The sequence below is a fragment of the Nematostella vectensis genome, chromosome 2 (assembly GCF_932526225.1).
Source record: "Nematostella vectensis chromosome 2, jaNemVect1.1, whole genome shotgun sequence".
NCBI lineage: Eukaryota > Metazoa > Cnidaria > Anthozoa > Actiniaria > Edwardsiidae > Nematostella > Nematostella vectensis.
The window spans coordinates 12,597,890-12,625,466 of record NC_064035.1 but is presented as its reverse complement, the minus strand read 5'-3'; the positions used below and the strand labels follow the sequence as shown (position 1 = coordinate 12,625,466).

The following is a 27,577-nucleotide window of genomic DNA, read 5'->3' as shown; positions in this document are numbered from 1 at the left end:
CATATGGAAAAAGGATGGTATTTGAAGATTCCTTAATAAGAAATGTCCAACGTTTTGGCCGCCAAACGGGGTGCGCGCTGTTTCACAACAGTGACAGCTTTCAAATCAATTGCAAAAAATCTTAAAAAAATATTATAAAAAGTACTTATTTATGTTAAAACAATTGTTACAAATTCAGTTACAAATCTTTATTTTCATTTTGAGGTTCTGTAAATTCAGTTAAAATAATATTATTCTTCACACAAACGCACTGGTAGGATAATATGCAGAATCCAGATTTTGACAAAGTTTCCTTTACTTCATGAGACGAGGACAAGCTGTCGTCGTTGATCCTCAGTAATGATTAGGAAACCAATGGAAACAAGAGCCCCAATATCTGTAGTTCTTCCCTGACAATTCCAAACCAAAATAGTCTTGTTAATAAAACATCTCTTTAGCTAGTGATGTCCATCGTCCGGTTTTTCAAATACTTTCTCAAGCGCGCAGGCTACCACGAAAGCACCAACTGCCCAACCAAGTCCCGGGAACATTCGGCGAATATTAGCATGCTTGTTGATCGAAGGGTGATACCTCCATGCCTCAAATCTCGCCCATGGATCCCTCATTGCTGTTGCAGATTTCTTGCTGTTGTCCATACCTCAGAAGATGGAGAATTTTACAGTCAAAGTGAATCGTTACACTCAACTGAACTTAACAAGCTTCTTCGGTTCTTCTCTGGCCGAGCTTAGCAGCCAGGCAGAATAGAATTATGGGGGATATTGTAAGAGGATGGTAACACAGGGGGCCCACACACTTTATCCATGAAGTTAACTCTGGAAAACATGATCGTGAAAGTAGAATGCAAATATTATATGTCTGGTAAACTGAATAAAATATACAATATTTGGTGTGTATGGGACTATTTTAAGAGGTCCTATTACGTTTTCGTGATGTCCCGAGCGATGGGCTCCCTGTGTTGGGACGGGATTTTTTTTTATTTACAAATTCTCAGAATTACACCGTTCTAAACTCTAAACCATTCTGAGTGACGCTGTGTTCAACAGTTCGAGCGCTGTCTGGAGGTTTTAAGGTAGGGTAAAAGTTCTTTATATAAATCGAGGAACACCTTTTATAAGTAAAAATAATGCTTGACGGGTTTGTTTGAACTGAAAAGACATATTACTTTTGTCTGATTATATTAAGCCTTACTCTGCTAGCAGAGTTTCTCTCCTGTTTCTAGCAGTTCAGTTATCCGTGACGCATCTCTGCTCTTTCGCGTTTTTGTTTGTTTGTGAACTGTTAGAAACAAACAGAAGAAAGCTATGATAGCAGTCTTTAGACCCCTATATCTCATTCAGTCAATGTGTATATTCGGTCAATGTGGATTTTTCTGTGGAGAGTTACGAGTTAACTGCTATAATATAATTATGGACTTTTTTATTGGGTGGGTGATTTACCCTTGGCCTGCTCATTTGAACGCTTGGTAAACTTATAATACGAGGCATGTATCCAGAGGAGAGGGGGGGGGGGGGGGGGGGGGTCTCACCCAAGGAGAGCAAAAGGTCAACTTCTGAGCCACAATTAAAATAAGAAAGCTCTGTTAGGAATAGCGTGGACGAAGCCTCTTTCACAATCATGATCCAGAAAGGTTAAATAATTTAGAATGCCTTTATGCACTTCTTACCAATGTTGCCTCGATCATGATATTATTGTCTAACGCAAAAAACTGGATACAGTCCTGCCCGCATTTTTCTTCAATAATGCTTACAGAAATATTTCTGAAATGCCTTGTTTTCTTCCTGTTGCTAAAGAAAAACTAAACAATGATCAGGCCAGTTAGGATTTTCAGTAAAATAAAATAAAAATTTTGATGCCAAAATCATTTGAGAAAGCCAGACAGTTGTGAAAATAATAAAATTCTCAAATATGTTGATTGCTTCAGTTTTTTTCTACATGTTCATATTTTGATAATCAAGTCACCCATGCAAGAACTGAGCAAAATCCTATTGGCTCCTATTGTCCTGTAATGTTTTGAATCTACCCCAAATGGGATTTGCTTCTGTAATTCAATCATACAGGAAGAATGTAATATATCATAGTCACAGCCATTCTGGATTCATCATGCTTAGGCAGCTCTTGAGCAATAAAGGATAAAGGCATTTAGTATATATTTGGTGGTAACTTTAAAAGAATGTGCATTTGTGATTGGTTTGCTATCTCTGAATAATGAATTAAGCATTCACAGCTAAAACTAAAATAATGAGTTGATTTGTTAAATGACCATATAAACTAATTAATCTGGAGATGATAATTTCTTTATGGAAAATCTGCTTTTAATAAAATTCATATTTTTTAATATTATTATGATTGCAAGCTAGAGAGGAGCCAGGTTCTTAAACTCCTGAAAAAAAGCTTACCTATCCTTGGAGTAAACCCCAGTCTACTGCTTGAGAAATGAAGTTTCCCTGACCTATCATGGCTCTTCTATTACCAAAAAAAAAAATGCTCGATATGTGTTTTGTATTTCTAGGTCAACAGATCCTAAATGGCTTCACCACAAGATAACACAGTGCTTACAAATGCTTTGAGAGCATTCTTTGAAAGAGAGGTCAAGATCACTTCTGGTGACAAGGGGATGACAAAGGAAATGATAGACAATCACATCAAAGGTCATATATTAGAGTACTTCAAGGATAATTCACATATATCTGTCAGGAAACTTGACTACACTGGTAGTTTCTATGAGAAGCTTAAGACTGGGGCAGCTGATGAGGTAGACATAATGGTTATCTTAGAAAGCAAGGACCTGAAACTTGAAAAAGTTAATGATTTCCCTGGATGGGTCAAACTGAAAGCTACCGATGGTTCTCCATTTGAAAAATATGCAAATGATGACAGGTACATAATTCCTGAGAAGATTCTGAAAAGTTGGATGTTCTCTTCTGTCCAAAAGGCTGTGAATAAATTCTCCAAGGAGAAGCCTGACTTGTTTGGAACTTTGAAAATATCCCTTCATGGCCCTGCTGTTCAACTGGATATCAATGCTGGCTTGTCTGTGGATCTTGTTTTGACATTTGAGTTTGACGATGAACACTATGTTGCCAAACCGTTCCAGAATAATGGCCCTTGTGCTGGTGGTGACCACAAGTTGTTATTTCGACAGTCTTTCTCAGTGAAAGAGAAAGCGATTTTGCGACACATGGATAGTGGTGATGGGGGATGTAGACATATTTTACTCAGGATTGTGAAGACCATGGTTAGAAACGAGTCAGCATTAAAAGGGGAGCTTAGCTCTTATCATTTGAAGACTGCTTTCCTAAGGTAAGATGTTCAATCATGTTTTAATCAAAATATGATGGGAGTGTCTTGCATTTGTATGCTGTACTGTAGGAATAACGTTGTCCAACAGATCCAGGAAATCTCTTTTTTAGATCATAAGACCATTGGAGTCCAGTAGGGACATGCCCAACACCTACAGAGTGTTGCTACAGTAGTGTTGTGCTTTGTGCCCATATCACCCTTTCTGTTTGTCCAGATGTGGGAAGACCACCCAGCTTTGCCTGTAGTACACTAGCAGGAGATGTAGTAGTACTGTACACTCACAGGAGACACTAGTGAAATAACATTAGCGATGGAAGGCCTAATCCATCACATGGGATGGGAATCGGGAGTGGGAGAAGAGGCCTCATGAATGTCTTAGGCTGTGAATGGGGGGGGGGGAGGGGTTATCAATCAAATGAGCTGAGAGTTGGGCAGGAGGTGGAGGCGTTAACAATCAGATGGGCTAAAAGTGGGAGAGAAGATTCTTTTGGCCACTTGCCATATAGTGATCTTGAGGATTTAGGAAACACAGAATTTCTGGAGTGCCCAACAGTGTTAGATCAATGAGAGCTGTTTGTTTGGTATGATGATTCAACTCGTGGTTCACACTACTGTAGTGCATAAACTATTCCGCTAAACTTTTTTAGCTTAAACTGCCATCGTAATTGTCAAATTAACCGTTCTACAATTGTAGGGTGCTGGGTTTTTGTAAACTATTGGTGAGGCATATAGACGAAAAGAGATAATCATTAAAAAAACTTATTACTTAATAAATAGATAGGTCCATCCTAAATAGATGAGGTTTTGGCGATACTTTTTGCGTTAATGTAATTCAGACACAGACCATGATCAATAAAACACTTGTATTGGTTTATAGGCTTATCAAGACGAAAGATTCACCAGGTTACTGGCATCGCGACCTGCTTGGCGACCGCTTTCTGGAGTTCATTACAATTCTTCATAATGCGCTACGTGACAAATCCCTTCCCCATTACTGGATACCATCTGTAAATCTACTCGAAGATATCAGTAATGTTGTGCTGGAAAACATGGCTGCTAGACTGGAAAAGATCTTAACGAAAGACAGAGAACTATTTAAAATTCTTGGAGGTTAGATGTGTTCTGTCAATTGGGGCTTCTTGATCTCGGAATGTGTCAATTGAGATTTTCTAAAACAATTTTTTGCCATTGTTTTCAGCTGATGTCCCAGATATAAGCCAGCTGACCGTCTCAAGCGTGGAGGAAAAGTCATTGATTGCTATGCTTAGGGCGTTCTCGAAGGACATGGAGGTCAACATCAGCAAGGAAAAAAAGAATACAAAAGACATGTTCAAAATTCACGTGATAGAACAGGTTCTTAAAAGATGTCAGGAGAAGTACCCAAAGCGGATAAGTAGGTTTGACGTCGCTGGCAATCTGTATGATAACCTTAAAACTGAGGGACCTGACGAAGAAGATGCAACTGTCCTGTTAATACTCGCCAAAAAGAAGATTGTTCACGAGATTACTCAATCTGGATGTGCCCTATTCCTTGTGAAAGACGCGTCTTCGGAATACGCGGTAGACTGTAGTGATGAAGAGGGGTTTCTCCTTCCCGAGAAGATAATAAAATGGTTATTCAACCTGTTGCAAAAAGAATCCAAGAGCTACCAACAAAGTCAGGACGTCATCAAAATTAACGTGTCACAGCTAAAACAGTACTCTGGGGTGCGGCTAAAAGTCAGGGATATCTCAATTGGATACACACTTTTGGTCAACGTGGTGCCCACGCTTGTGGCAGAGGAAAAAGTCTTCTCTACAAGTCATCTTCTCTTGTCAACTTGTTTGTGCCCAGACGACCAGCCCTTGGAGCGACGATGGAGTCCCTGCTTTGTGCTTGAGGAGAAGAAACAGCTTGCAAACATGGACACGGACGGAGGATGCAGGCATGAACTTTTTAGAGTGGTAAAGACCATTATGAAAAAGGAAGCTACATTTGCAAAACTAGTCGCCTATCTGAAAATTATTTTTCTCAACTTTCTCGAAAATAGTCAGCAAGATTCCCTCTGGAGAGCAGAAAACCTCGCCGACCGATTCCTTGAATTCCTTGACTATACCCAAAGTGCCTTGAAAAGCAGACAGCTTAGGCACCAGTGGATGTCGATTGGTGGAGAACCCGTGAATCTTCTAGCTGACACCAAACCGTTAACCCTACAAAACATGGAGTCCAGGGTTGCCCGAATTCTGTCCAGCAAGTCAGAATTGAGGGAGGTTCTTCTTGTTGCTGGGTTACCTGTGGAAGCCCAGTTATAAAATGCAACTGTTTTTTTTCGTCGTGATTTCTAACGTGCATTATTTGCAATACTCTGGAAGCCCACAACACAGGGCCCAAAAAAGTGCAGATCTTAGGTGTATCCTAGTCAACCATGTGCGCAGGGTCTAGTTGTTTGTGTACAATCGACTTGCGTCGGGCTCTTCGAATTTTGAGTTATCTCCGTGGAAATTCAAAACTCTTTTGACGGAGAATTGGTTTTAGCATTTTTGGGAATCATTTCCGAAAGTTCTGAGAATACTCAAAATCGCAGTAAAACAGTTCACTTATCCGTTATGCCCCTCCTATCTTTCGTGTTTTCGTTAGAACTTCAACCAGGTGATGTTATCTAAAAAATCACACAACATGATATATCTTTACAATAAATAGATTTATTTCATTATATTTCCTCATTCTGTAATAAATTTAAAGTGGTTTTATTTCTATTTTTTTATGTTGTTTGAATATTCCCTTTGGAAAAACTGCCAGAACCCTGAGATATCTATTAAGGTAGCAGGCTGCCACAGTAATGACTCATTAAAGAATCAACTCGAATCCCGGTAATAGAGAGGATCTCGGCTCAATAAGATCTGCCAGGAAATGGACTGTACCCGCCATTCCTTAAAAAAAAACAGAAATGTGTATGTCAGCTCAAGCAATATCTTGCCACAATGCAGCCACATGCACACAACGAGCTACACCTATGACTTTGTAGTGTTGTCGCTAGCCTTATTTGCTGTGTGTTTTGTTATGAATATCAATAATTTACATACAAACTTACAACATGACTTCTTCTTGTGTTTTTTAATGTCTAGAGTTTTATTACAGGTTTTTTTCTTAGGGTGCTGATATGTTTTTCAAGAAAAAAATACCGTAATATCGCACGCAAAAACCGAATCCAGCATTCAGCTGCATTGATCAGCTTACTTGGCAAATACCTTCAAATAGAGAAAACGGCGTATCTGGTGTTCGGCAACCATGCTTGCCGTAATCTTTGCACCAGTCTGCAAACTAGAAATGTGACACTGTATTATAATAAGCAGATAACCAAGTCATTTTTGAAAGATAAATTAAATAAATATTCTTCCCTTTATTCGCTATTTTATCTCTTTTCGAATTTCTTTATATGAATATGATTAACATTTTTGAAGGAGCTTCAGCAAAAGTTTCAATTTAAATTTGAAAACACTAACCCGCGATTGGCCTTAAATGCGAATTGCACTATAAAAGGAATAGCCCCCCTTTTTTGCATACTTGCGCGCCAATTACCCTGGATACCAGAGGTTCGAGCTTGACTCTTTTAATGACACGTGGTCTGTGTAGCTTTGAACTCGAGCCTCTGGTACCCAGGGTACCCACCAGTCATCTGTCTTAAGAATAGCAAAAACGTTTAAGTACAAAAACTGTTAATGATTTAAAACAGTGAATCCTAAGTAGATGCCTTAGTATGGTCTAAAAACAGTCTAGTCCCAGGCCTTCTTATTGGCTTTCCTGTCCTTGGTTATGGACCCTTAGGCTTGGGGTCTTGACATCAAAACTCAAACCAGCCGTTGGAAGCCTGATCAAAAACCCTGGCTTCCCCCATGCTCAGACATTTCGCTGATCCAAAAATAGTCTCCATCTTAAATATTTCTGAGTCTTAGTAAACCTTGCTATCCATGGGGACCCTTGCATTCTCTTATGTCAATATTAGCATTTACCTTGATAGCACGGTAAAGGTACTTTGATTCATTTGTCGCCTTGTATAGTGCAAGTAGGGCGTATCCATTCCCTGCCACTCCATGACAGATCCCATAGCCTTTCTTGAGCAGACCACGCCTCCAAATCACTTCACCGCACCGTTGTGCAGCATTTAAGTACTTTTCCTTGCCAAATACCTAAAGAGAAGACCCGTGAATTAGATAACCATGGCTGAAACCTGCTGTTATGCACATATTATGAAACCATACTTTGTCACTCAATGTGAAGAGGAGCGCCAAGAAATAGAGGCAAAAATGGGGGGAAGAGTTTAGGGGTTTGAGAAGCTGGAGAGTTGCTTAGAGATGGGGGCTTATGGAAGTAAAGTTATGCAAAGGTTGGATGCTAAGGGAAGTGAAGGGGATCAGAGGTGGGATGTTAAAGGTAGGGGAGTGGCCCAGGTACCGTCCCAAAGGTGGGAGCCAAGTGGAGTGGGCCAGGTACTGGCACAGAATTGGGGGCCAAGAGGAGGAGTGCGCCAGAGGTGGGGGCTTAGGGCAGGAGAGTGGCTTAGAGATGGGAGCTAAGGGGAGGGGAGTGTCCCAGAGGTGGGGCTAAGGGGAAGGAAATGGGCCTAGAGAAAGGGCTTTGGGGAGATGCCATGTATAAATTTGTAAGTGTTTTGGACATCTCTTGCAATTAGGATTACTGAAACTTTGGTAAAAACATTCATTTCTCTCAAAAGCTTCCTGTTAACAAACCTTATGAGCTTTGAGTAGGAGATGAATGGCACCAGGGGCTCCGTGACACCAGTGGACTAGCTTGTCACTTGAGTTACCCAAAGAGGAAGGAAAGTTTCCAGAAGGAAATTGAAGAGAAAGAAAGAAGTCTATGCATTCCTCAATGGTACTCAAGTTGGATTGAACAGATGGGCAAGACACAGCCTGGAACATGAAAAATAATATTATCAATTAAATTGATTTTCAGTTATCTGTACCCGGCTACACTTAACTTGGAGCCATGCTTGATTCTGGAAGGCTTCCATGTCTTTTCAAGCTTTCCAAAATAATAGAATTGAAAAAAATAAACAATAGTGGTGTATTGAACACTTATATGTCCAAGTATCAAACTTACAGAGAACACTGAGAACTACCGGTAAATGAGGGTCTACTACCTTGTTTATCAGCCAGGGTGTCTTACGTACTTGTAACAACATGTAGAGTATCCCGACAATGCCATGAGCAGCGCCAAGGTAGTGTTTACCATGCCAGGCATACATAAGAGGAGATTGGTGGCGTAAGTGCTTGGCCAGGTTCAGACCAGATGATACCACAGCAGAACAAATCTGATAGGAGGAATTTGTCATTAAAATAGATGAAGCCAACCTTTTCTTGGAAGTAATCTTCCAAATTTTAAGCAACTTGCAAATGATGTAACGCCACCCTACACCCTCCCAGCTTAAAAACAAACAACATAAGAATTTCGGTAATATAAATCAAATTTAATCAATCTGAGTTTGGCTTCTACTGGGTGAGACTATGCTTTATGTCAAGAAACCCTTGCTACGCAGGCTATAATTTAATGTGATCATGACGAGACTAGAACCCTTGTTAGAACTTGCGTTGGTTTATTATAATTTGTAAAGATCGCCCCTCTCTAATAAATGCCTCCTATCTATTGAATGCCCCCCTCAGAACATCAAAATTTAATAAATGGACTGGGCGTTTATTGGGTCATTTACGGTAACTAATCACCTGAATTCTTTAATGGAAAATTAAAGCCAAAAAGCAAACACAGAAATGACTTTGCCATCACACCAGAAAATGAAGAAAAAATTAATCTTTCAATGAAAATAAGCCCTTCTGACAAAGAAACTTCCTAGCTAATACATAAGCACTAAGTAAGTTGCTTTTTGCTGTTGTTATTTTAACACTTAAAGCCTGAGCATGTGCAAGTTAGCCACCCAGTGACTGAGATTTTCCAACATTGTACCTGGTCAATAAGAGCCCTATCAATTTTGTTGATGCCAATCTCCTGCTGGACATGCAGAAGGGAGTAAAGATAGCCAGCTCTGCCATACAAGACTTCATCAGGTAGAGACTGATCATGCAACACCCTATCAGTCATCTTATAAAGCTCCTGGATACACCTTGTACTTTCAGAGTGCCTTCCAAGCTTTTCATAGAGTACAGCTAACATGGCATGAATTCCTAAAAAAAATAATAAAGGGATCCTAGAAGCATTCCTGAGGCATTTTCAGCTTTAAGTAAATCACCTAAATCTCAATAATATATGGTTATTTTGGTGTATTTTGCCATAATGTTATTTTCCTTTCAAAGAGATGGTTCAAAAATCCTGATCAAGCCCAGGCTTCATTGGCTTAAAGGCAGGTATGCTTGCCTGGTAACATATATATTATGTAAGGAATGAGCGCTGGATGGTCGTTATAAATGCATGCAGGGTGGCCCAGGTTCCCCCTTTATGGTCCAATAAAGATGTTATGTCATGGTCATTATCACTCATTTGTAACAAATGTTCTTGAGGAATCACTTTATTACTTTGCCCCCCCCCCCCCCCCCCCAATACTGACCATGCCCTTGCATATACATGGATCAGCTCTCTGATGGTAAATGACTACTGTATTAAAAACATAAACAGGAACCATTGCCTGACACCAATTCTCTCCCCTTAATACCCTAGTAACTTGAATGAGACCCACACCTGCATCTCCACACAAAAAGGTCACTCGACGTCCTGTCAGATTCTTGGCTGCTTGTTCAAGTATTTGTAAAGCTGATGAGAGGTAATATTCCCTCTTTTCTTTGTCATCTCTGAAGAAAGTTGATGCCAAGTGGAGGTACAATAGAGCTGCCCCTAAAAAAGAAGCATTCAGTGCCTTAGTTATTTAGGTAACTAATGATCAGCTTATGAAGTATGGTACAGAGTGTGTTTTCAAAATCATTATCTAATTAGCATTTGTGGATATCTGATTTGTATGCAATCACCTCCACTTCCGGTGTACACAGAATGGTTCGACTCGTCCCTTTCGCTTTTAAGCCCTTCCTCGTATCTACGCAACATCTTCAACGCCTGCTCGGTAAGATTTGATAAAAACGGTTCTTCGATCTGTGAATAGCATAGTATAAACGATATTTGCTATTGATGACAAACAAATCGTTCGCTCAAATAATGTATAAGTTAAACCACTGAGAACCTTTCCTTTCTCTGATAAGAGCCTTGTACGGCCATCATAGTCACTGAACTTGTTCTCAAACTCGCGTCTCTCTGAAGCCATAATCGACAGACTGCAAACTGTAGAAAAACACCAAGACCAACTCTACCAACTCGAACACTTTCTGACAAGCTCGGCGAGGTCTGGTACGAGTATACGGATGTCCGCAGCTTTGTTATTACCCATGAGTGCAGGCTCGAATGGAGCTCAAATATCTTTCAAGTCGTTGAGATGTTGTTTTTACAATACAATCGAAAATTCCCCATTATATGACCTTACTAAATCACGGTATCACGGAATTTCCTGTTTGCCAAGCTTTAGGTGAGCATGTCAAAAATTGACAATGATTTTCAGTTTTATGTGCTGTAATGTACTGAGATGATTCTTGTGGTATGATTCGTACGTGGGACAATGTTTATTATTGCTTAGGACGCTTATTATTATTTTAAAATTTGTGGATTAAACATCGAGTTATGTCAGGCGGAAAAGGGGTGGACTTAGATCACTTTTAATCCTTTGAATCTTTTTATGCCATGATTTCAATAAGATACTAATTCTTATGTTTCCCAGATATTCAATTGCAATATCGATTGATCTAAAAATGTTAATCAATAATGTTTGATAAATGCATAGTTCAAATGTTGGCCACATTTCCACAGTGATAAAATACAATAACACGAGAAACGAATTGTTGTTTATGTGACGATTATGTTTGGGTAAGATTTACAGATAAGACTTGCTAACCTTGTGCTAATCCTTCACATTACCATTTGTAACATTGCAAATTGTGTCTATACTTTACAAAATTAAAGTAAGCACTCTTACATTGAAATTCTGTACTTGTGTACAACCCTCACCCTAAATATTTTTGTGATTCTTTGTTCCTTTCAGCCTCAAAGCTGTATTGAAGAGGGTTGATGGTCATCCTGTGGTAGGATGAACCATTTGTAACACTGCAAGTTGTGTCTATACTTTACAAAATTAAAGTGAGCACTCTTACATTGAAATTCTGTACTTGTGTACAACCCTCACCCTAAAAACTACCAGTAAATAAGGGTCTACTGCCTTGTTTATCAGCCAGGGTGTCTTACGTACTTGTAACCAAACAATGCCATGAGCAGCACCAAGGTAGTGTTTACCATGCCATTCTTTGTTTCTTTCAGCCTCAGAGCTGTAAGCATACATGATTGGAGAGGGTTGATGGTCATCCTGTGGTAGGATGAATGACAACCAGGTTGCAGATTTTAACAAGATGCTCGAGGATCTGGGTCACATGATCGGTGACTTGGATAACCTTGATGGGGTAAAGTACATCAATGAATTATATTGTAATGGTACTCAATGTAATGATACTCAAGATAACAGTATTCTTGATAATTAACATGCCAAATGGATTTAAATATTTTCTGTTTTCTTTTTTTTTTTTTTTATTTCCCAAAATGTTATGTTGAGAGTTTCTGTGTTTATTCTAATTTCTTGAAATAACAATATTATTTTTGCCCCTTGCCATACCGGTGTCTCCTTTCCTTTTCCTTGATTTTAGGTTTACATTTCTACAGATATTGTCAACCCATGAATAAGAGAATGGATTTTAGCTTTCGCCTACTCTAGGAAATTTTTCCCAAAAAACGTAGAAGACTATAATTGCTTGAGTAAGCCCCTCCCTCAAATAAGCTCCCCCCTGAACAAACATCTCACCCAAGAGGAAAAAATATGAATAAGCACCTTCCCCGAATAAGCACCAAGCCTAAATGTGTTGTACTCAATAGACCCCAATGAAGAGGTTGTTTGTACTCTAGAAGAGACATAAAGATAACTGACAGTAAAATACTACCTGCCACAACATTTTATCACTGAAAGCTTGTTATTTTATGGTTCTGGGACTATATCTATTACTTCTTGTGTATTGTTAAAAAGCATTTCTATCTAGAAATTTAAATGTGATTTTATAATAGCGCCTCACCTGGGACATGAAAAATTAAATAAGTGCAGTGGTGCTTATACAAGCAAATATGGTATTTTTTTTGTTGAGACCTGGGCTTGTTTGCCTTTAAACACACCATATCACATGTTATTTTCAACTGACCTTCGGCGGATTCACCTGGTGATAAGACCCAAACTTAGGAAACTCCTGGAAGTAGGCATCCCTGTTTCATTCTATAGGAAATGCAAAGTTTAGTGTGGATTTTATTTACCTAGGTTCAATCTTAAGGCTCTTGATGAAATTCTTAGCTATGTTTTCCTGCAAGCAGCACTCTTTTAGTAGCCTGATATAGCCATGGTTTTGTGAGGTTCTATTACAGAATGTTATTTTGTATTTGTTTTACGTCACAGGCCTCACATTCTCATGCTGTTTAAATTTAGAAATTTTCGTAATATGCAGCACAAAAATGCAGTTCAGATCCTTTTTTAAGAAAAGATTAAAAATCGGATAGCATCGGAAATACTTCTTTAGTACATTTAAAACAGTTAAAACTTGCAATGGCTGCTTCACCTTAAGTTAGTACGAGTGGTCCACTTCTGTTCCGCAATCGTTTTTTGGTATCGCGAAAAGTTAGGCTAACAAAGATTCTGTATAATGTCACAAATTTAGCGTGCCGTCTTTTTTTACGAATCTTAGGACAAGAACCTATACCACCCTCTCCCCGTATGCTTAACAATGTTATCTCGAGATCTTTTTAATCAAAATTCCTAAGTTGGCGATGCTGTAATTATCATTTCTAACATCTTCTCCTAAGAAAGATTATGTTTGCCTAAAAGCAGCTTATAGATTCAATCAAGAAAATGGATTACCTTAAATCAAATATTTCGCTTGTACAATTTTGCTCTAATTATCGATATGGCTGCTATTGTTAGAAGGTGAATTTATAGACAGTATAAAGCCGACAACAAATGAATACATTTGAAAAATCAAATCAAGGCGCAAAATTATTTGCATTTGGTTGCTTTTTCTGTTTGATATGATATTATTTTCAATGGTCACTCATTACAAGAACGTTAAAGCTATAATACTTCACTCAACGTAAAAACGTCAAATCAAGTTTAGTTCGAGCTCATTGCTAATAACAGTGATTCAGTATTTTCCCTGGACGCGTCATAGATGAAAAAGATCTTCTATCTACCTTGTTAGCATCGGATGAACTTATCTACCATTCTGTTTTTTTTTTAATTACTCTCGTCACCTCATCAAACCTTGAAGTCTGGTACGCAGTAATTATCAAACTAAAGCGGTTAGCAGAAACTGCCAGCGACAAAACAATCGACGCAGTTGGACACTTCAGCCCAGAAGTCACACCACGCTATTATCAACGGGCTTTTAATACGGATAAGCGCTTTTTGTAGATGCGCCAACGGAAAAGATTTACCCATGGTATGATGGTAAGAAAGACTTAAGATTCTCTCGTCAGCGCTGTAAGCAGTACTTCGCAGTACTTCGTGTACATTTGCGATTCTTACAAATCGCAGTTTTCCTCGATATTATTGTTTTGGGTGAACACTCGCTAAGCTTGCCGCGGATAGCCGTATGTATTGGATATATATTAGCATTTTGCAAAAATTTGGTATATTTATTCTGTTTAGCGTATGGTCTAATGTTAATATTTGATGGTTATCGTAGTCTTTTTATAATCGTAAACATAAGTTGTTTGCTGCTCTGATTCAGTGGAACCTAGATTCAAGATATATAACTGGAGAGAGAGCTCATCGAGGTCTTTCAGACACTTTGCTGTATTTCTAACGGCGCGGGTATAGGATTTTGTAAAAGCAAGATCGTTGTGAATCAAACTTTCACTGTGCATTCGAAGTACCACTAAAGAATGTACTATTCAACCTTAAAACCGCGGGAAAATATCGCGCAACGCAAGTGTTTCTTAAATTGGACCTTATTACAGACGAGCTAGGAATTAGAGCTAATTGGAAATCGAGCTAGTTGGATTATTTATGATAGAGTGGACCATTTGATAAAGAAGCTCTATTTACTTCCCTTTTCCATTATTGATCCTACTCTTGATTCGTCTTTGTTTTGAAAATACTGTTGTGTATTGGAACTGTACTAGGCATCGCTCGTTTGTCAGTGTAGCTCTTGACTTTTGTCTGTCGTGGGCGTATACTCTTTACGGCTTTCTCCTATTTTCTTTTTCCTTTCTTTACAACAATTGTATTATAGTGCGACGCGCGCTACCGTGGCCAAAAATAAATCGAGAATCACTGTTTGTGTTTGTAAGAACTTCCTAACTTGAAGAATTCAGTCGTGCTCTTTGCCTCGCTGGCTGGCTGGGCTTGGTTTTAATTGCTTTACTTCAAGGTCGCCACGGTAGCGCGCGTGGTACTGTAGGGGTTTCTACCTATGGTCGGGCTTATATTATTGCCACGGGACGGCAGAGTGGTCCCAAAAGTGGGGGGAGGGGAGGGGGCGGAAGAGGCCAGGAGGTGAGGGGGACTTTGACATAGAGTACCGCTCAATATGAATACAAACAGTTAAAAAATTCTATTTCGTTTTCACCAAGCAATCGATTCATAAATTTAACGCTTGATACATATTTGGGTACATATAAAAATCGCGCTTTTTTATTTGAGATGACATGAAATGATATCGCCAGTACATTGTTCAATTTTCTGAATATTGCCATGATTGTTTTTAGGTTTCATACTCGAAGAACTCGAAATACGAAGGTGAGCTAACGCACAAGGTCAAGTCTTGAGTAGAATTATGTGCATAATAATAGCCTCGATTATTCGACTGAGCATACGCTGTAGCATTGATGCAGAGAAAGAACTGACTCCTCCCTCCCCCATCTTCTCCCGGAAAACACCTTGATAATGAGGTAGTTGTTTTTTCACTCAGAAACATGTTCGATTTGCTCAAAGGGCATCCGCACGTTAGCCTGATGTTCAGACGAGAGAGGCCGCCGCGCAAAAAATTTGTGGTTTCAGGACAAAAAGTCCCTATATTATTGGACAGACATTCAGTTCGGTGTCTTTCATGCCGATTTCCAGGGGTTAAAAAGCCTTTTTACACGGCATTTTGGCAAATTTCTAAGGCGGGAATTCCGGGACTTGGGGTATGGATATTTTCTTAAATAGATTATATACACTTTATGCACCCACTTCAAAAAAGGCTGCACATGGAGAATCCTTGTGTCGTAACTCGTATCGAATAGATATGCAAACAAGTTTGGAAAGTTATATAACATTTTTGTTTATTAGCTTGTATACATTTTCACCATGGCTCCGTAGGCTCCGACACATGGCTATTCACCATGGCTCCGTAGGCTCCGACACATGGCTATTCTCAGGTGCAACACTAAAATCACTAACAGTTGCCATTTTCTCATTTTCATTTCTCTCAGTTGCCATATCCTAACAAAGTACCAAGGGTGGGAAAGCATCCATATCCATCGGCATATCTTAGGAAGCCGATGCGATATTTCGATCGAATTTGGTAAAATAAAGTGTTAAACTTCAGGGCATTAGCAGGGGGTGGGGTACTGGGGGCACGTGGCCCCCAATATTTTCAAAAAGTATAAGGAAATGACCAGTAGGGGGCGTGGCTGTGCCCCCCTTAACGACGTTTCTGTATCGCCCCCCCCCCCCCCCTAATAATTCAAGGCATGCTACGGCTATGAACTTTAAAACCTTGTTTTGGGATAGTTATTTCGAGATTTATCTGCCTTTCAACATAACAATAACAAAGGTGTGGCTGACAAGGGCACCGTGCGAGTGCCGAGAATATCCGAATACACTAAAAAGCTGATTGTTTGTTTTCAGACCAGGAGCTTATGCTCGACAGCCTATTGGCGGAATGTGACGACTGTGACGATGATAGGCCGCTGATTCCCCCGCGGGAGCCCATCGTTGCCATGAAGCTTTCTCCTCCTCCGCAAAGGCAAAAAAAGTCCCTAAACACCCACATGTGGGTCACCCTCCCTGATAAGGAGTGTCTACCGTCAGGGGAGGTCGCCTCCGATGGGGAAGTAACTGGGAAGTTCACCCAGAAGTCGGACTTCGAACAGGACGCTCCACAGTCGCCGGGCTCGGTAAGAAACCTTGGTTATCTGTTGTCCCCGGTTCACAGCCCGACATTTGTAAGCGCCGCCTAGAGTTATGCAGACTGGTCATAAGGGGGGCTAGGTTTTTTATGGATTTGTAACGCTCAATGCTAAAAGAATACGTAGAGATAACATGGTTTGGTTGTATTGATGCCTCCCTAATTTGGTAATTTCATGAACGAGATCTCTACCCCCCCCCACCTTCCCCACCTCTCACAACCCCAACTTCATTTACTATAAGTGCAGCAAAAAGCCTCAAAGTGTTATAAAGATAGGTTGTTTGTTCTCGTTATTCTCTCTCGAATCCTTATTTGATGCGCCAAGTTACAATGCCCTGCATTTTGAATGAATGACAGATGCCCATCAAGGTATTCAATGAAGACAACAGCTCTGTAACGTTCAGCGTCGGTCAGAACACTACTGCAATGGAGGCGTGCTACAAGCTGGTGCTACTAAACGCCATCAAGGAGGATCCCACATGGGTCTTAGTGGAACATCTAACGGATCTTGGCATCGGTGAGTACGTGATGGATCTCTATATGGGCGAGTGCGTGACGGATCTCGGTATGGGTGTGTTTGTGACGGATCTCGGCAACGGTGGGTGCGTGACGGATCTCTATATGGGTGAGTGCTAGACGGATCTCGGCATAGGTAAGTGCGTTTGGATCTCGACATCGGTGAGTGCGTGACGGATCTTGGCATCGGTGAGTGCGTGACGGATCTCGGCATCGGTGAGTGCGTGACGAATCTCTATATGGATGAGTGCGTTATGGATCTCGGTATGGGTGAGTGCGTGACGGATCTCTATATGGGTGAGTGCTAGACGGATCTCGGCATAGGTAAGTGCGTTATGGATCTCGACATCGGTGAGTGCGTGACGGATCTTGGCATCGGTGAGTGCGTGACGGATCTCGGCATCGGTGAGTGCGTGACGAATCTCTATATGGATGAGTGCGTTATGGATCTAGGTATGGGTGAGTGCGTGACGGATCTCTATATGGGTGTGTGCGTGACGGATCTCGGCATCGTTGAGTGCGTGACGGATCTCTATATGGGTGAGTGTGTGACGGATCTCGGCGTCGGTGAGTGTGTTACGGATCTCGGCATCGGTGAGTGCGTGACGGATCTCTATATGAGTGAGTGCGTGACGGATCTCGGCATCGGTGAGTGCGTCACGGATCGGGTGAGTGCGTCACGGATCTCAGTAGGTGAGTGCGTTAGGGATCTCGGCATAGGTGAGTGCGTGACGGATCTCAGTATGGGTGATTGCGTGACGGATCTTGGAATAGGTGATTGCGTGACAGATCTCGTCATCGTTAAGGGGGTATGATACCCAATAATTAATTCCGTTAATGTATGGCTCAGCGTAACACTCACTAGTTCCTGTGTTTTTAATATTATTGCATGAAATTTGGCAGGAATAATTATTGATAGTGTAGTAGTGTAATGAACCTCAAAAACCTTGAAATTTTTACAATGCTTAGTATTATGAAGGCTTTTTACCAAAGAATGCTGGTTAAAATTATAAGCTTTTTGTTTGTTTACTTGATAATTTTCCATTTATGTCAACTATATAGCAATTTTAGGTTCATTACATAGTTTGAGGTATTAGCAATGAATATCCTTAGTTTGGTTCGTGTTCCAATTATAGTTTCAGAGCTAGAGCTGTTACCGTAAGAGCATTAAAATCATGTATTTTGGGTGTGGCTTGGTTACCATAGCAACAGTAACTGCCAAAATTGGTATCGAATGATTAGTCTCAATGAGGTTAATGATATGTGAAATAATAAAACAATAATAATAATAATTAGCATTAAAATCATGTATTTTGGGTGTGGCTTGGTTACCATAGCAACAGTAACTGCCAAAATTGGTATCGAATGATTAGTCTCAATGAGGTTAATGATATGTGAAATAATAAAACAATAATAATAATAATAATAATAATTTCACATATCATTAACCTCATTGAGACTAATCATTCGATACCAATTTTGGCAGTTCATTACACTACTACACTATCAATAATTATTCCTGCCAAATTTCATGCAATAATATTAAAAACACAGGAACTAGTGAGTGTTACGCTGAGCCATACATTAACGGAATTAATTCTTGGGTATCATACCCCCTTAAGTGCGTGAAGAATATAGGGGTCGATAATTGCTTTCCTGATATCAGCATCCGTGAGTACGTGAAGGGTATCGGTGAGTGCGTGACGGGTGTAGGGCTTGAAAAGTTGATATCGTCACGATTAGTGAATGACAAATATCGGCTGCTACCAAGAGAGCATAAGATAAGAGAGGGACACTTTGGTATTACCCGCGCGCCATGTCGCGTCCAAATCCGGCTATTTTTAGTAACCACCACCCCACCACTGCGCGTGAGGATTTGCTCCTTTTATTTTGTCCTACTCCCCCGCGGGTTGCGTGTTGTTGTTTTGCCAACTCGATAGGAATGAAAAGAGATCATGTAAAATAACTCGAAAGAAGAAAACTTAAGTTACCAAGATTGGCAAATATACTCACAGAAAGCTAAATCCCTGAATAGTTTGACTGTTTTGTTTGTCTGAGCGGCGAAGTCAAATTAGAAAGAAAAAACCGACGAGAGGTAAAATAGCTATGATACTGCGTTTGATTCAAATCCCGACACCAGCTTGTATAATAACAACATAATAATATAACATATAATAATAACAACATCATAGAAATACAGTAATATCTCCCTCTTTATTTCCTCACTTTTACAAAAGCTCAGATACTTCAGCTTGCTGGCTTTGATCATCACAAAAATGCATTCCCTCGCTACAAGGATAACTTTTATGAAATGTATTTTTCTTGGATTCCTTCTCAATTCACAGGAATACTCACAAAAATCAATGTTTATATCTAATGTCTAACCTACAGATTTCGTTTGACCATTAGGAAGATAATAAATGTTGAGAAACCAGGAAGAAGCAGCAAGTAAGAGCTAAAACGGTGATTGAAGCACGAGGTTTTCCGCTCTTGATTTTGAATGAAGTCTCGTTTTGGAAATCTTGCAATCCTCGAAGTACTACATCCCCTTAATAAACCGCAAGTGCCTGTATACTTGATGCTAGAATAAAATTTCCGATGGCATTTGTGCAAATAGGGTGTTTTTTTCGGTTTCAAGTCACAAAACAGCGGCAAACAACAAGATGTAAATGCCAAAGCGCGGGGGTAGGGTGAGTAAAAATGCTCACGCGCAGTGGTGGGGTGGTGGTTACTAAAAATAGCCGGATTCGGACGCGACATGGCGCGCGGGTAATACCAAAGTGTTCCTCTCTTATCTTATGCTCTCTTGCTGCTTCTTATTTATTAACCATCTATCTAACCATCTACCTTTGTATATACATCAGTACAAGGGAGTTACCCTTCCCTCAACACTAATTTCTTTCTTTCACGTTTTTTTTTAGAACGAAATCTTGAAGATCACGAAAAAGTGATCGATGTGTACAACTCGCTGGCTGGAAACTCAAAACTTCTTTTTAGAAAAGATCCAACAAAATACGACTTTTTCACGAACACGGCGGTAGGTACCTTACGAAAATAAGTCGAATAAGGCTACGACTTCTTCACAAACACGGCGGTAGGTATCTTACGAAAATAAATCGAATGTAAGGCTACGACGAGTCGCTGTGTTCCCCACAAATCACGGCCTCTAACATTAGGCACTCGACTCCGATATGATGCCGCAAGCGTAGCAAAAGCTAAGTCGTTGTCATTTACTCTAACAAGTTTTGAAAACAAACACTTTTAGTTTTTTTTTAGCTTTTTAGGCTGCTAAGACGCAACTTCAACCTTGTATTTGACTGTAAGTGACGATCTGTTGGAACCCTGTTTGGTAAATAAAGCCACCTCCGCCGTCGACGTCTCTCAAACATTTGAAAACCAAAAATGAATCGGAATAGCTCCGGCGGTCTTCGCTGCGCGCTCGTCGCCTTGCCACAGGACCTCCAAGCAGGGCAATAGTGATTTCCCTGCGTAGTAGACTATGGTACATACATCAGGGCGTGACTTACTTTAGCAGTCTGGATTAGATTATTGACAGATTGCGATTTGTGCCCATGACATTTTGAGGGGTTATCCTTGTTTACCCATCACTAGCCGATAGTGGTGTCTCTCATATGCCAATGTCAAGTGCGATATCATCATAACAATGTCAGCTTCTTATAATTGCCTCGTGCTGCAGAAATACGCCGACACCAAATTATTTGAAGACGAAAATACCGAGGACAAGGCGGTTTCCGAAAAGGCCCGAAAAGCGAAGAAAATATTATTAATGGTATGGACATTTTTACGTCTTTTTAATTAAAAAAAAAACATATTTGTATGCCAATGAGGTGTTTTTATAATGTCATTTGTTCTACAGAATCTCCTGAGTAAATGCACAAGAGTTCCAGAAATTTCCGACGTCCTCCACATTAAAGATTACACCAAGAAATCTTGGACAAAAAAGTTTATTATTTTGCGGGGATCCGGATTGTACACCTCACATAAAGGAAAATCTAAGGTATAACTTTATCGAATTTCCCACATGCTACCCCAGTCTACATAGAATAACATCATCAGCTATTACATAATATGGGACCTTATCTTTGGCGGGTTTGGGGACAGTGCTAAAAACGTATGACCATTACATGCAGTCGCCGTTTTTATTTTATTCGCTTAAATGGTGTTTTGATATAGCCTTTTATTTGCTCTAATTTTTTTTGGTTTCTAATAGGTCAGCTTGCCTTTAAAAGCGGCCAACAAAAAATACTAGTTGAGCTACACGATACAGGAACTGTCTTGCGTTTTGAAGTGCTGTCGCACGCTTAGTCGCACTGTCGGTTATGGATGAACCGCGAGGGTGCGTGGGATCTGATACGAGCTCACATCTCTTACCTACCTCAGAAAACTCGAAAACCAGAAGGCGGGATACTAGACTGAAGGTTAAATTAATTGCGGTATCTGTGTGGGGGGAGGGGATGTAGCGAGGGGATGTAACAAAAAGCATTTTTGGAGCCAAACATGCTCTGAGCCAACTTAACTTTTTTTTAGGCATTCAAAGACCTCCAGTCGTTTGCGCAGTTCGATGGCAACAACCTGTACACGATGCTAAACGCTAATAAATCTCACAAGGCACCTACGAACTTCGCCTTTAGTCTCGCGGTAATTCTTGGGAAACTGTGACAACGAAGACAGCGACGACTACAAAGAGAACGTGACCTAGAGAATGCTTTATCCTTAGGGCTTAGTTCTAGGTTCTTGTTTATGTAGATCTGAATAAGGAAAAATAACGTTATCGTTTCTGACCATGCCTAAGCAAACACAGATAGTTAGGTTTATCGTGCGCACGTTCACGTCTCGATAAACCATGAAACTTGATAGCTGCAAGTCGCAGTTTGGAGTAAAACTGCTGAAATGTATCAGAGTGCATTTCATGCCGTTCTTTCTCCTTTGTTTTATACTGCCTTCGTTCGCGTTCAGGGGGGAGGGTACAGCAGGGGGGGGGTCGGGGGATCTGTTCTTGGTGTTTCCCTCCGCCGTTGCTTTCATACTTTTACTAAGGTGATTTTTGAAAAGTAAGTGACTTGATTACCGAAAGTGGTAGCTTATTAAGTGGTAGCTTATCAAGAACATCTTCTCTATATTGATCTTAACTGATTTATCCTTGTCACCATTACATTCTTGTCTTGCTTGGTTTAGCCTTCTGGTAAGGACGCTAAAGAAGTCAAGTGCTTCTGCGTAGATGAAGAGAAAATGTATTTAGGCTGGCTACTCGGCATTCGATTGGCTAAGGTAGAGTAGATACTACTAATATTGATATTGATGCTGATGTTGATGATTATGGTAAAACTGATATTCAATGCTGATGTATATAATGAAGATGATGATAATGCTGATTTTGGTATTCAATGCTGGCGGTTACAAAATGATTAATAATAATAAGTTTAATTCAACCTTTCGCACTATAGACTGGATTACAGGTGAGTCAGAGATACAAGTAAGCACTACAACTACAATTAATCAAATGTAATCAGCATATTTAACAGTAACGAACTCGTTGAAACGACTCGTATTAGTAGGCCTCTGATTACGATAATACTGATATTGATATTTAATGTGGTGGTGATATTGATGATGATGATATTGTTGTTGATAATAATAATGATGTTGATGATGATGACGATGATGATGATAATGATGATGACGATAATACTGATATTGATATTTATTGCTGGTGGTGATAGTCTTTATGATGAAATTGATATTGATGATGAAATTAATGATGATGATATTGATGATGGTGATGATATTAATATTGATGATGATGATGGTGGTGGTGGTGGTGGTGGTGGCGGCGGCGGCGGCGGTGGTGGTGGTGGTGGTGGTGGTGGTGGTGGTGGTGGTGGTGGTGGTGGTGGTGGTGGTGGTGGTGGTGGTGGTGGTGATGATGATGATGATGATGATGATGATGATGATATTTGTACTTTATTATGTTGTTTAGTATGGGCCTCAACTTCGACAAAATTACGATGACATGCTGAGAAAGTTTGCGATTCTCGCCAGATTGGAGCCGCTGCCACCGGTAATGGTGAGTAAACCTACTTCTACCACCACGTTCTATATGCAGTTTTAACAAGTCACTTGCTCGGATTTGTAATAGCAAAAGCCCTGTTATTGGTGACTGTAAATCCCTTGTCTTCTCTGATCTCTGTCTTGGAGACTATTAGCGACTGTGAGTTCCTCGTCTTCTCTGATAATGACTTACGATAGCACGAGGTCCCATTTCTCTGAACCGTGCTACATAATTCATGTATCTACGGAGAAGAAGGAGTCTCAAGGGACGTTGCTCACAGTCAAACACGTGATGCCATCTCTTATGATAAGTACCCAGCTTCATGATACAAGCACTAAAAAATAATGTTAATAAGATATATTTTTTAACAGACTTCTCTCATCAATTACAATAAAAAAAACCGTTCGCAAATTTCCCGCGTCAACCCTATCAAAATCAAAAAAAAATTAGGTAGTATTTAAGGGTTTGTTTATTTTTTCTACCAGGATACGCCTCCTCGGCCAGTGCCAACAGAAAGCCAGCCTGTCAATCAAGATTCGTTACCTAGTGACCGTGTTGCCATGGATTTTACTGGTACACGGGGCAAGCTCGTCACAAACTGTAAAGAGATTGAGGAGTTGACGAAGCGACAAAAACCGGTAACAGCCATCTAGCCCATTTGTAGAAAAGACCCATCGGATAATACCGCGATACTCGTTCATACGCAGAATATCCATAGTGTTTTTTTTCTAGAATAACGGCACCGTAGTGTCTTTGAATCAAGGTAGTGTCGTGGCGTCTTGTATACGAATTAGTGTGACGTACTAGAAGCGTGACTTAATCGAGGTACCGTCAAGTCTTAGAATGGAGGTACCGTCACGTCTTAAAATCGTGGTACCGTGATGTCTTAGAATCGATGTGCTGTCACTTCTTAGAATCGATGTAACTTCTTGTTTTAGAAACGAGGTACCGTGACGTCTAAGAATCGAGGTACCGTGACGTCTAAGAATCGAGGTACCGTGACGTCTCAGAATCGAGGTACCGTGACGTCTAAGAATCGAGGTACCGTGACGTCTTAGAATCGAGGTACCGTGACGTCTTAGAATCGAGGTACCGTGACGTCTTAGAATCGAGATACCGTGACGTCTAAGAATCGAGGTACCGTGACGTCTTAGAATCGAGGTACCGTGACGTCTTAGAATCGAGGTACCGTGACGTCTTAGAATCGAGGTACCGTGACGTCTTAGAATCGAGGTACCGTGACGTCTTAGAATCGAGTTACCGGGATATTAAAATTTGCGCTACTTTTTAAGGATTGCATGGCAGAAGAACCTAAATTTGGTTTTGTCTGCAACATACAGTTTAGCGCAATTCCTGTTGGCAAGTTTCGCAGTTCCGTTAACGATTTGACTATATAGAATCGGTCACTGAATTGATTTCGGAATCAGTGAAAAATGTTTAAGTAAAATTAAATTATGACAGATTAAGTTTTTTCTGCAACACACAATTCCTGTTGGCTAGTCTCGCAGTTTAGTTGCGATTTGACGATTTTAGAATAGGTCACAATTTAAGTCACATTGATTATTCCTACATTTTGTTGTTGTTATTTTATAGCAACTTTCACGCCGACTGTCGGCAAATCATTTCATCAGCAATTCCTCGTCGACAGGTAAGTCTGCTAGGCCTGGTAAACATACTTAAGTATGACATGTCGTTATTTAACGTGGGCCACTGGAAAGGGGTGTATCATACCCTACACTCACTTTGGCGCCAATCCTATGCGGCATTTTGTATTTTTGTACTGCATTATAGCCTGAAAGAAAAAAGTATTCAAACTTACAAATACTATAGTAATATACTATTATTAAGAAAAAAAACAGTGACAAGCCATGCATTCTTTAAAGGCTGTTGTCTTTCGTTGTTTTACTCCTCTGTATACATTATGTTCTGCCGTTGTTCTTTTTCTCCGTATACATTAAGTAGCACCCGCAAAATCATTTTCCCTACTTTTTTTCAGGTAAGGAACTTGCCGAAGAGTTCTGGTTCCACGGGCGCATATCTCACGAGGAGGCGCTAGTTCTTATGAAAAGAGAGGGATTCGAAGATGGGTAAGTGTGAGAGCTGCATTTTATTTGTAGTTACTGCCAGCCGCTAGTAAGTCAGCCAATGTTTGGCGGAGTAATTAGGAGTAGAGTAATTAGTTATAAAAGAGTGCCTTTGTATTTCGTCAAAAGAGAGGTTATTAATATTATTATCTTTGGGTCCGGAGGTTAGAATGTACGCGTCTCAGGCCTGCACGTTCATTCTCCAATGAGTAATACTTTTGTGTCCCCACACAGGTTGTTCCTGGTTCGAGAAAGTTGCAGTGTATCCGATGTATACGTGTTAACGTTCTGTATGAACAAAAAAGTCTTTCATTGCCAGCTTGTGCAGGTACTAATTTTATAAAATTTTTAATCTAAAGTCCACGCAATATAAATGACCGAGTTATCTATCGGAATTTTTCTTTTTTTTAAACAGGATATCGGACCTGGCAGCAAAATGTACTATCGACTGGACAAGGGTCCGGCATTTCCGTCTATCCTTGAATTGATCAGATATTATCAAAGAAAGACAGTCAATGGCATCTCGGTGGCCCTAAGACGACCCTGTACCGTCAAGAGACGGCGGAATTTCTCATGTGTTTGACGACCATTCGAAACTCCAGTCGCCATAAGCACAGTGGGTGTTTATTTTTTTTTAAAGGGGAGGGTACATATTATGGCCATGTTTGTAATTAATGTATGGGGGATTGCTCTGGTCTGAGAAATTCCACAAAACCCTCCTCAGGGTGCAGACGAGTGCGTCACCAAGGTTACGCCGGTCTAGAATAGAACTGGTGTGCCCCAGGGCATAAATGCTCTGTCAATGAAACAAAGTTCGTTGCGTTAATTATGAATAGTTCCCTAACAAGCTCCAGATCGTCTGAAAAAATGTTTTTTTTTTTTATTTTTTTAATAAATGCTCTGTCTTTGTTATGTTTTCTACTACCACTACATGACCTGGACTAACCAGGCAATTCAACAAGTGCTTGATTCAGAAAAAGACACTACATTCGATCCTTTACATAGGGAGCTAGTATTCAGAATGGAAATTAGAAGCTTATTTTGAATGAAATAAAAAGCATTAATATGAAGCCATGGTATGTCCAAAGAATTCAAAGAGTTCTTCAAATAAAATCCAAAATCTCTAAAATCTGATCATCAGGGGCGGTTCCAGGAGGGGCGGGGGGCGAAGCAAGAGTTTCAAGAAAGGGGGCGGATTCATTGTTCTTCTCTATTTTTAAGCCAAATATCCGAAAATAGGTGTGGGCGGGGCCCGCTCGGGCCACCCCTAGATCCGCCCTTGATCACTCCATTCATTTGTCAAAAAGCATTTTCAAACTTACTTGCGTTCTGCAAAAGCCTATTCAAGTCAGGCTGTCGAAGAAATATATTTGATTGATTGTTATAAATAATTTTTCATTGTATTTTCCCTGTTATTATTATGTCTTTGTTGCATAATCGAAGATCCAACGTACTTTGCGAGCGCTCCCAAAAGTCAATTCCCGGGCAGGATTTTCGTGGCCGAGAAAAAGAGCGCTGAATCTTTGAGCATGTTTTTGGTGTTGATTGATAAGCATTGTAAAACACAATTCTCTCTTTCCTTTATATAATAAAAATCAACAAACTTCTTTCTGATGACCGTCAATGTATTAATTTACTTTTCTTTGCCGACAGCCGGAGGTGAGACAGATTATTTTTTAAGTGCTCACGCCAAAAGACAAAATAACTAATCAAGATCAAGAACCCCAGGTCTGATTTAAAGGATATCCAAAAGCTTGAAATCTTTCGTCACATTAAGTACCCCCACCCCCCAAGCTTTTCAGAATTGTCGACAAATTGTTTTGGGTTTCTTGGGGACTAATAAATTAACAGAAGCATGCGTCCCGAATATAAGTTATAAAACATCTTCCAGCATAAAAAAATAGAAACTACATAAAATATCCTGCACGTCTTTATTCGCTTAGCATGGCGACAGTTGAAAACTATCTCTAGTCAATCCCGTGGTCATAAACCCAGGATTGTTTCCAGGATTCTCCTTACGAACGACGAGCCTTGTTAACATGTGCGCCCTGGGCAATTGGTCACGTAAGACGTCACGACGAAGGACCTAGTTTCCATGTACGCGTCCAAAGAACATTAAAACGTCATGGACACGTGGGTCAGAATTCGCAAGCAGACAAATAGCAACTATTGTTTTACCTCTCAACAGTCTTTCGCGATGGAAAGATAAAAAGTTTCAAAGTAACGCCTAATAATCCGCCGAGTAACATGCAAAATTGAACTTAAACAAACACAAAAATAATGTACAAAAAATTATGGTGGGAGTAGGAATCGGACACACATCTCCGAATTTAAAGCTCAACGAAAGCCATGCGAGGGAAAA

At 40.2% G+C, this 27,577-nt stretch overlaps 3 protein-coding genes and 1 long non-coding RNA gene across 13 annotated transcripts; 3 read left to right on the top strand and 1 right to left on the bottom strand.

Annotated features, from left to right (window-relative positions):
- The first annotated feature begins 11 nt into the window (after positions 1 to 11).
- On the top strand, positions 12 to 6,030 carry LOC5514061. Its single transcript, XM_048723677.1, has 4 exons — positions 12 to 1,069; positions 2,510 to 3,300; positions 4,178 to 4,410; positions 4,499 to 6,030. The coding sequence occupies exons 2-4, from the start codon at positions 2,525 to 2,527 to the stop codon at positions 5,590 to 5,592; spliced, it is 2,103 nt and encodes a 700-aa protein (XP_048579634.1). The 5' UTR covers positions 12 to 1,069; positions 2,510 to 2,524; the 3' UTR covers positions 5,593 to 6,030.
- On the bottom strand, positions 5,963 to 10,648 carry LOC5514104 (lanC-like protein 2). 2 transcript variants are annotated; one of them, XM_001634211.3, is made up of 9 exons: positions 10,482 to 10,648; positions 10,273 to 10,393; positions 9,989 to 10,141; positions 9,260 to 9,477; positions 8,472 to 8,612; positions 8,029 to 8,211; positions 7,291 to 7,467; positions 6,529 to 6,601; positions 5,963 to 6,210 (listed from the first exon to the last, which is right to left on the bottom strand). In XM_001634211.3, exons 1-9 carry the CDS (start codon positions 10,560 to 10,562, stop codon positions 6,128 to 6,130), a joined length of 1,230 nt encoding a protein of 409 aa, XP_001634261.2. In that variant the 5' UTR covers positions 10,563 to 10,648; the 3' UTR covers positions 5,963 to 6,127. The 2 variants fall into 2 exon arrangements, with proteins under 2 accessions (XP_001634261.2, XP_032239577.2); XM_032383686.2 differs by having other exon boundaries at positions 10,487 to 10,644.
- A 24-nt stretch (positions 10,649 to 10,672) lies between these two features.
- On the top strand, positions 10,673 to 26,822 carry LOC5514060 (growth factor receptor-bound protein 10). 9 transcript variants are annotated; one of them, XM_048723682.1, is made up of 17 exons: positions 10,684 to 10,820; positions 11,391 to 11,485; positions 11,663 to 11,802; positions 15,140 to 15,170; positions 16,266 to 16,534; positions 16,903 to 17,062; positions 19,983 to 20,098; positions 20,759 to 20,851; positions 20,939 to 21,079; positions 21,610 to 21,720; positions 22,258 to 22,350; positions 23,060 to 23,146; positions 23,617 to 23,769; positions 24,725 to 24,779; positions 25,128 to 25,218; positions 25,450 to 25,543; positions 25,631 to 26,822. In XM_048723682.1, the coding sequence occupies exons 3-17, from the start codon at positions 11,719 to 11,721 to the stop codon at positions 25,796 to 25,798; spliced, it is 1,746 nt and encodes a 581-aa protein (XP_048579639.1). In that variant the 5' UTR covers positions 10,684 to 10,820; positions 11,391 to 11,485; positions 11,663 to 11,718; the 3' UTR covers positions 25,799 to 26,822. The 9 variants fall into 9 exon arrangements, with proteins under 9 accessions (XP_048579640.1, XP_048579639.1, XP_048579641.1 ...); XM_048723681.1 differs by lacking the exons at positions 10,684 to 10,820; positions 11,391 to 11,485 and adding exons at positions 13,699 to 13,869; positions 15,848 to 15,939; XM_048723683.1 differs by lacking the exon at positions 11,391 to 11,485 and having other exon boundaries at positions 10,673 to 10,820.
- Positions 23,776 to 24,557, top strand: LOC125560977. The gene is made up of 2 exons (XR_007306985.1): positions 23,776 to 24,316; positions 24,389 to 24,557. It is a non-coding gene; the product is annotated as an uncharacterized LOC125560977 (long non-coding RNA).
- Positions 26,823 to 27,577: the final 755 nt, after the last annotated feature.

What these genes read in the sequence shown, in the direction of transcription:
- LOC5514061 (XM_048723677.1), top strand. Translation starts at nt 2,525, where the DNA reads ATGGCTTCACCACAAGATAACACAGTGCTTACAAATGCTTTGAGAGCA. An exon ending in TTGAAGACTGCTTTCCTAAG is followed by an intron (nt 3,301 to 4,177) that starts GTAAGATGTTCA and finishes ATTGGTTTATAG; the next exon opens with GCTTATCAAGACGAAAGATT. An exon ending in ACTATTTAAAATTCTTGGAG is followed by an intron (nt 4,411 to 4,498) that starts GTTAGATGTGTT and finishes CATTGTTTTCAG; the next exon opens with CTGATGTCCCAGATATAAGC.
- LOC5514060 (XM_048723681.1), top strand. Translation starts at nt 13,842, where the DNA reads ATGCGCCAACGGAAAAGATTTACCCATG. An exon ending in ACTTCGCCTTTAGTCTCGCG is followed by an intron (nt 21,721 to 22,257) that starts GTAATTCTTGGG and finishes TGCTTGGTTTAG; the next exon opens with CCTTCTGGTAAGGACGCTAA. An exon ending in AGAGAGGGATTCGAAGATGG is followed by an intron (nt 25,219 to 25,449) that starts GTAAGTGTGAGA and finishes GTCCCCACACAG; the next exon opens with GTTGTTCCTGGTTCGAGAAA.
- LOC5514104 (XM_001634211.3), bottom strand. Translation starts at nt 10,562, where the DNA reads ATGGCTTCAGAGAGACGCGAGTTTGAGAACAAGTTCAGTGACTATGAT. An exon ending in TACTCTACATGTTGTTACAA is followed by an intron (nt 8,212 to 8,471) that starts GTACGTAAGACA and finishes TTCATGTTCCAG; the next exon opens with GCTGTGTCTTGCCCATCTGT. An exon ending in TCCTACTCAAAGCTCATAAG is followed by an intron (nt 7,468 to 8,028) that starts GTTTGTTAACAG and finishes TCTTCTCTTTAG; the next exon opens with GTATTTGGCAAGGAAAAGTA.